This window comes from Oryzias melastigma, linkage group LG8 (assembly GCF_002922805.2).
Source record: "Oryzias melastigma strain HK-1 linkage group LG8, ASM292280v2, whole genome shotgun sequence".
NCBI classification, from domain to species: domain Eukaryota; kingdom Metazoa; phylum Chordata; class Actinopteri; order Beloniformes; family Adrianichthyidae; genus Oryzias; species Oryzias melastigma.
In genome coordinates this window covers 8,502,953-8,510,976 of record NC_050519.1, presented here as the reverse complement: position 1 = coordinate 8,510,976, position 8,024 = coordinate 8,502,953, and the positions used below count along the sequence as shown (strand labels likewise).

General features: G+C 38.4%; 1 protein-coding gene across 1 annotated transcript in view; it reads right to left on the bottom strand.

Annotated features, from left to right (window-relative positions):
• Positions 1–7,604, bottom strand: part of baiap3 (BAI1 associated protein 3) — a 36,721-nt gene extending 29,117 nt beyond the window's left edge. Inside the window, exon 1 of the mRNA XM_024272131.2 lies at positions 7,250–7,604. Coding sequence (XP_024127899.1) covers positions 7,250–7,386 — 137 coding nt within the window. The 5' untranslated portion in view covers positions 7,387–7,604. The remainder of the gene's footprint in view (positions 1–7,249) is intronic.
• Between the last annotated feature and the right edge of the window lie 420 nt (positions 7,605–8,024).

Here is an 8,024-nt window from a genome sequence, read left to right as displayed (position 1 = left end):
TCCTTCTGTAATTTTCAGCATTATATGGCGGAGCATAGATAATAATTAATGCTGTCGACATCAGTGTCATCTCCGGCATGACAAAGAACTTGACGTCTGTTTGCATTCCAATGAAACAGAATGATTTTTTTAATCTGATTTATTATGGCTGTCAGCCAATACTATAAGGCTGCAGCTTGTATCATGAAAAAAGATCTCAGTGACAAGGATAAGCTCTCCCTAGTAACACAAAAGACTGTTTGTTTTCATTGATTACATGTTTGATTAAGCAACGTAACATTACAGGTGAAAAGGTTTCGGTTTGGATCACAAAAGCCCTAATTGTGTGAATGCTTAGTAAGCATTCACACTTTAGTGATTGTCCTGCCCCTTTCCATGTGGTTTTTAGTGCGTAAAAACTCAATCACACCTTTAGGACATTACTGCTTATATTTTTGCTTTTCATAAACTTTATCGTTTTTGAAATATTAAGCAAAATGTGCCCCATTGGAAATTAATGAGAAACCCTTCAATTTTAAAAATTTGAAGTAGATTAGCAACCAGCCTTTAAATATATTCATGAGCTATGTTTTCATCTTTTATTGTAATAAAAAAAAGGCATTTACCTCATATTTAACAACATGCTAACGTTTTTTGGCTAATTTGTTAAGACCTGAAGAAGGCTAATGTGAGGAATTTTAGGCTATTTTGGAGTTTAGTTCCTAGCTTTTTTTTGGCTAATTTGGCACCTACTGAGGTTTTTTGTGCTAATTTTAAGTTTAGCTAATATTTTAGCAACATGCTAACGTTTTGGGCTAATTTGTTAAAACCTGAAGAAGGCTAACGTGAGGAATTTTAGGCTATTTTGGAGTTTAGTTCCTAGCTTTTTTTTTTTTTTTAGCTAATTTGGCATCTACTGAGGTTTTTCATGCTAATTCTAAGTTTAGCTAATATTTTAGCAACATGCTAACATTTTGGGCTAATTTGTTAAGACCTGAAGAAGGCTAACGTGAGGAATTTTAGGCTATTTTGGAGTTTAGTTCCTAGCTTTTTTTTAGCTAATTTGGCATCTACTGAGGTTTTTTTATGCTAGTTTTAAGTTTAGCTAATATTTTAGCAACATGCTAACATTTTGGGGTAATTTGTTAAGACCTGAAGAAGGCTAACTTGAGGAATTTTAGGCTATTTTGTAGTTTAGTTCCTAGCCTTTTTTTTAGGTAATTTGGCATCTACTGAGGTTTTTTTATGCTACCTTTAAGTTTAGCTAATATTTTAGCAACATGCTAACGTTTTGGGCTAATTTGTCATCTACTGAGGATTTTATAGGCTAATTTAGAGTTTAGCTTCTATTTTAGCAACAGGCTAACAATCACTAATTGAATTTACTGAGGATTTTTAGGCTATTTTGGAGTTTAGCTAGTATTTAAGCAACAAGCTAGCTTTTTGGGGCTAATTTGGTTTAACTCATATTTAAGCAACATGCTAACATTTTTGGTTAATTTGTTAAGACCTGAAGAAGGCTAACGTGAGGAATTTTAGGCTATTTTGGAGTTTAGTTCCTAGCTTTTTTTTAGCTAATTTGGCACCAAGTGAGGTTTTTTTATTCTAATTTTAAATTTAGCTGATATTTTAGCAACATGCTAACGTTTTGGGCTAATTTGTTAAGACCTGAAGAAGGCTAACATGAGGAATTTTAGGCTATTTTGGAGTTTAGTTCCTAGCTTTTTTTTTTTTTTTAGCTAATTTGGCATCTACTGAGGTTTTTTATGCTAATTCTAAGTTTAGCTAATATTTTAGCAACATGCTAACGCTTTGGGCTAATTTGTCATCTACTGAGGATTTTATAGGTTAAGTTTAGCTTCTATTTTAGCAACAGGCTAACATTCACTAATTGAATTTACTGAGGAATTTTAGGCTATTTTGGAGTTTAGCTAGTATTTAAGCAACAAGCTAGTTTTTTGTGGCTAATTTGGCGTTAACTGAGGTTTTTTGGGGCTAATTTGGTTTAACTCATATTTAAGCAACTTAATAAATATTAATATAAACTGTAAATAGATAATGTAACAAAAAGTGTTGTAAAAAGGGGTGGGAAAACAAGAATTTTTCTTCTACTCACTCCTTTTCAAGCAAAATATTTGCTTTACTTGTATATTTGTATTTTTTTATTCCTATATTTGTATTTTTAAATTCTTATGTTTATTTTCATTTTGTGTTTGTGTTTGAAAAAAAATATACAGTTAATTATAATTAATTTATATATTTTACAAAAGCTTCAGCATCTTCAAAGACTACTTTCACACTATCGCAGGCAATGCAATGTTTCTAGTTATAAGGTGATTTTAGGTGATCTATCATTGTAAATCCAGTGTTTAGTACACATGAATTTTACAAAAATAAGTATTTTTAAATACAATAAATCTGACATATCTGATGAGAGAGTGCTTTCTCACAGCTGATTTGGCCTCACAGAGCGAAAACTGAACCATCCACCTATGAAACAGCTCCATTACCCCACAATGCAGGAGGTTAAGAACCATCAAAGGACTCCTTAGACCTGACTGCACAGCAAAAGTAGATAATTAAGGACGAAGGACTTTGGTCAGACAGGTAATCAGCAAGCTGGTGGTCACTGAGATTTGGATCTTTGCTTCTGCAGAGGCTGCACTACGACAAATCAATATGGTCAATTGGCGTGAAAGAAGAAAAAGGAATCCACCCGAGCTGAACTTTGAACAATTGTCACAAACTTTTCTTTAAAGTCACTTTCTGGTCTAGGGGTTCTGTGTTTTTTTTAATTGGTCATGCTGACTTTCCGTGTCAGTCGCAGGAGTTATAGGTTAATTATGATTCACAGCTGTGTAACCCTTGTGCTATCCTGGGCATGTTTACATTAAAAGTAGAGTCATCTGGACACTTCATGTTTTCTGTCCCTGAGTATGATCGTCATTCATTCCCCTTGGCCATGTTTCAAGTTCTGGAGGACAGTCGCCGGAGCTGCTCCCCTTTAGGTTTCCGTCCCCTTGGGAGAGTCGTCATGGCTGGTCCTTATGTCCTGTTCCTAAGGAGGGGTACTGATAGCCGTCATATCTGTCTGGCTGCGGGAACCCTAAATGATTTCTGCAATTTTCTTGTTTTGTTCTTCCATTACCCCATCCTTCTAGGTTTTTGGGCATCTGGGATCTGCCCCTTTGCGGAGGGGTACTGTAAGGGTCTATGGTTTTGTTTGGTTTGTTTTTGGTTATGTTCTGAGTTTCCCTGTCAATTGCACCAGTTCCAGGTTAATCATGATTCAGAACTGTTTTCCTTTTTTTTTAACTTCCCCTCAACCTCTTTCAGTGTAAGGTTTTCGGTTCATGCTTGTCAGGTAATATGTTTAGTTCTGCCACTGTTTTGGGTCTCCATGGGTTTTTTTGTCATGTTTCAGTTAAATAATGTTCCTTTCTGGTCTCCTGCGTTTGGATCCTCCACCACCACCAATTCATGACATAAATAAATGTTTTGTTACATATAAAGTGCTGCAGAGACAGTAAATGCATGTTATTGAGCCCTCAAGGAGCATTTTGTCTCAACAAAATGAAGAAAAGTCACCTTACTGGCACTCGAGGCCAAAAACACCAGACTGCCTAATTTTAGAAAAACAGCCGATACCGACAATTACTTTGTTGAGGGCTTTTCAAGTGTCGCTCTAAAGAAAAAAGTAATAAAAAGAGGACATTTGAAGATCTTCTTTTGGACTTCTGAGCGAGATTCGCTGAAGTTCAGGTCTTGAGATTGGGTCAAGCATCGGAAAATTCTTCCCTCTTTAAGCTGTTAAAGACACTTAAAAAAGTCAAAAACAAGTGCTCCCTTTTCTTTATGACATCTGATTTGAAGATATGCAAAAGGCCAAAAGTCTTTCCATTTCTGCATCATGAGACAGCTATTTCCAACAAAAAAGTATTATTGCCCGCTCTAATTATACATAAATAAATAAACAGCGCAGAGGCGAGGAGTCTGAGAAATCATTGAGTCATCTGAGTGATAAATAAATGAAAAGGTGAGAGCTGGGATTCATTTAAAGAGCTTGAGGTATTCTGCATTTTGAAGGATAAAAAAAACACCAAATATAGAGGAGATGGAGCCTTCAAAGAGACGGAGATGCGAAACACGGTCAAGTCAGGTGTGAAATATCAAGTCCACTGCTGCTGAGAGAGACCAGAAGGAAGAGCAAAATGAGCAAACAATAGAAAATAGGAATATAAATCCTAATATAAAGCTCTGTGGGGTTTTCATGGGTATACACTGAAGGTGACAGTTCGCCTGCTCGGTTCTGACAGCCGATTGTAACGCCGGGTCACTGGCTGTAGACGGAGGAGCCCAAATCCACCCGACCTCATTTGCAAATTCTCAATTAAAGCCGGAGTGCAGGCAGGTCAGCCGCAGTCTGACTGGATAACAAAGATCAACAGCCTGCCTCTAATGATGAGCGCTCCGGCTGAGGCGCAGCAGGAAGGCGGCAGCACCGGGGAGGCGGCCTGGCAAACGAGTGGAAGGTGAGATGCTGTCAGCTCGAATCAAGTCTATAACCAAGAGCACATTTGATCTGCATAAAAACACAAGCGTGTTGCATGAAAATTGTACACGAGGCGCAGACACATAAATGACTCGAAAGGATGAGCCCTTTAAATTCAAAGTTTACCGATGAAAAACAGCAACCGACACCTTCCTCTATGGTAAAAATAGAGACGTTGTTATTACAAGTATAAGTTCACTTCATGACAGCCGGCTGTGTTTAGGTTGCTATAGAAACCTCAGGTTCATAAGATGACTTTTGGCTTCAGAAGAAGAAGCTTTAAACAAGAGTGAAAAATAAAACCCCACGACTTCTTTTTTTTTAAAGAAGATATGCAAAAAAAAAAAATATATCCGCTAACCCTACAACAAATAAAAAACATTGCTTCAAACAAAGATCATGTCCTGAGTCCCAAAATTTTTAATTAATTAGAGAACTTTAGGAGAACTATTGAGTATTTTGAAATGGAAGAAAATGGGACAAAACATTAAAGAACTTTGTACAAACTGGGCATGTGTGGTGCGTTCAAGAACCAGGGTTTTTAAACATACTTTTAGAATATGGTATTCCCATATGTCTGTTGATACTCCATACTAGTGCATATCCTTACCATCGGAGGAGGCTGGGTGCAAAATGTTGAAGCGATGCAAATCTCATGTTCCAGGCTTTTTCTTTTAACAGCTCCATTCTGATATATGACAAACTTAGCGTATTAATTTCTCCTTTGTGGTCAATTATTAACTAGTTGGTACTTCCCCTTGACATATATCATCACTGGACGAACCAGGTTGTGACATCACAATGCCTGACCTCCGCCTCTTGCAAAATGAAGCCAAATCTGTCGCCATTTTTCCACATTAAGGGCGCTGCCATTGGAGCCAGACAACAGTGATTGGTTCGAGTCGGTCTGAGCCATGTTTTTAGGGATATCACCAATTATGAGTGAGCTTGTTGGAAGTCCACAACCCTTTTACTGAAGGTGTTCGAGGAGGGGCCAGCGGACATCACGTGCTTCTATTGAGGCATCTGATTGGTCACTTTAAAACTTAAAAAACTTGTGATAAAGAAAAAATATGATTAAAAAATAGAAATAAAAAGAGCAAGAATACTTTTTTCTGACAAATTGAATTACTGAGTAATAACTCAGAAGTCTATGGGACTTTGGCTTCTTGGAACCAGCAGGTACTTCCTGTTTGGAACATGAGGGGGGAGGGGTTGAGCTGTCCAATGATTTTACAGTCTATGGTATTTCTTTGTTTTCACTATCCATCGACTGTACGCACAGACCGGTGGGACGTATTTCCAGTTTAAAATAAGACCACTCTTCTATTTCATGTTGTGGCTAACTGTATACATCGACTAAGGAAATCTCTGTGTACTATTCCTGGTAGTGTCTAATTTTAACTATTTCTTACGTTGTATATTAGTTTGTCTTTGTGAGTGTATACAATGACATTGAAAAAGGCAAAGTTTGCCTTCCTGAAACACCACGTTACCATGCACTGTATGGTCATGTGACTTCTTGAGATGAAACGTAGCAATGTTAGAACATTTAAAACCATTTAAAACCCATACCAAACGAGTCTCCAATGGGTCAAAGTTCAACCGGTTTAACTTTCAGCACATGTTAAATTTCCACAAAAATTGACATAAAAAACTTGCGTGTGTGAACATCAGAGTTTTGAACACGAAAGCCCAAAGCATGCATACTCACACGCTTACATAGACTCTTCAAATGAAGCAGTTAGGTTTCCCAGCCTGGTGTGAACGTAGCAAAAAGTTTTCAACTTCAGCTACATTTAGTGTGGAAACTCTTTTGTTAGAACAAAAGCGAATAAAATAAAACTTTGCTGCAACCTTTAAAAGATTTTGTCACTTTCAAGATTGGGGCGTCTTGAGATGAGTTTTGAGACTTACAAGAAAAACAGTAGGTCTTACTTAAACTTCTATTAAAACAATTTTTGTTTTTTTTTAAAGACAGTCTTCTGAGTTATATTCATAGATCAGCTGCCATGTAAGATTCCACAGGATTGTCCATATGTTCCCATCAAAGTTCAGTTCAGACACAAACCACAAGAAGACATAAAAGACTCCTAGCCTTGTGATGCTCAAAGGCGCCTTCCCCAGTCAGAGGGAACCAGCAGGCATTTGGGCATCACAACAATGTGCTGCGAAGCTAAGATACAAGGAAGCCACATTTACACTCCCTGAAGAGCCTGCCTGTGCATGTAATGACGTGGCTGACAGCTCCTTTGGGACCCGGCGGCTTTTGAGTGGCCCTCGCCTCGCAGCGAGACGCAGCCCGGCTACCATCCAGACACATTTGAGACCATCTGCTGACAACAGTTTATGACCTGCAGCTTCGGCGGGATGACCAGAGAAAAGCGAATAATTAAAAGATGCAAGTTATCACCTCAAAGCTTGTCTGTTTCCAAGGAGAAGCTGCCATCGTTTAAGCTGCTACGACTGACTGCACTTTAATTTCCTATAAAATGGCTCATAACCTGGACGGATACTTATCATAAAATTCAGGATTCAAGCAAGCATGAGTTGTGAGTGTTTTTGCTCAGTCAAACAGATTTTATTCAGATCAAATCAGAAAAATGTGCAGAAAACTCACTTGGCATGCTAAAGTAGACTGAACCGAGGATCAGGATGGACCGCGTCCTCTCTTATCCGACCATGAAGTCATAAAGTGTGTCTGAAACACTGACTCACCTGCGAGGTAACGGCTCGGGGCTCTGTGTGAGGGGGCTGCCCACAGTGGGAGGGGGCGGCTCCCGCCGGCTCCTCAGGGACTGGCTTCTCTGCACCTGCCTCATCACACTGCTCTTTAGGTCCAGCAGGGTCGTCATGATGCTTCACTGGAGGCAAAGGCAGAATGGAAACATCAAGACAATGGCGCTCTGATGTTATCTTTGAATCATTTTTGATCAATTTAGAAGTCGAACCTCTAACTACGTATGACACATTTGTCAAAGTTAAGACCCGGGGGCCGGATCCGGCCCTCCAGGTAATTTTATCCGGCCCTCCAGGTAATTTTATTTTATTGTTATTAATGGCCTAATGTCATCTCGCGTTTATTTTTTAAAGAGTTGTGTTTTTAAAGCTTTAAAAATGTAGTTTTAGTGTGTTTAATAAATGTTTATCTTGTTCGGCTCGTGACCTAAAATGTGTTTTGGGTTTGGCCCCCGTGTGCGATTGAGTTTGACACCCCCGAGTACGATCCCGTAAAGTTGAACAAATCCCAAATTATATTTAAATATGTTGTTTTTTTTTTTGTTTTGTTTTTTTTTACACAAAATTCAAAACTTGTGTTGTTTTCTATTTTCTGCAGAGTAGCAGTAGTTCATTAGAAATTGGCCTCCGAATTGTGGGCGGGACCGTTGGTGAGAAGCAACTCCCTTCCCACACATAAATGAAAGCTCTCTGTTTACACGATCCACCGCTAGCTTACAAACCCTCACACATCTAACCTAACATTACCAATGTG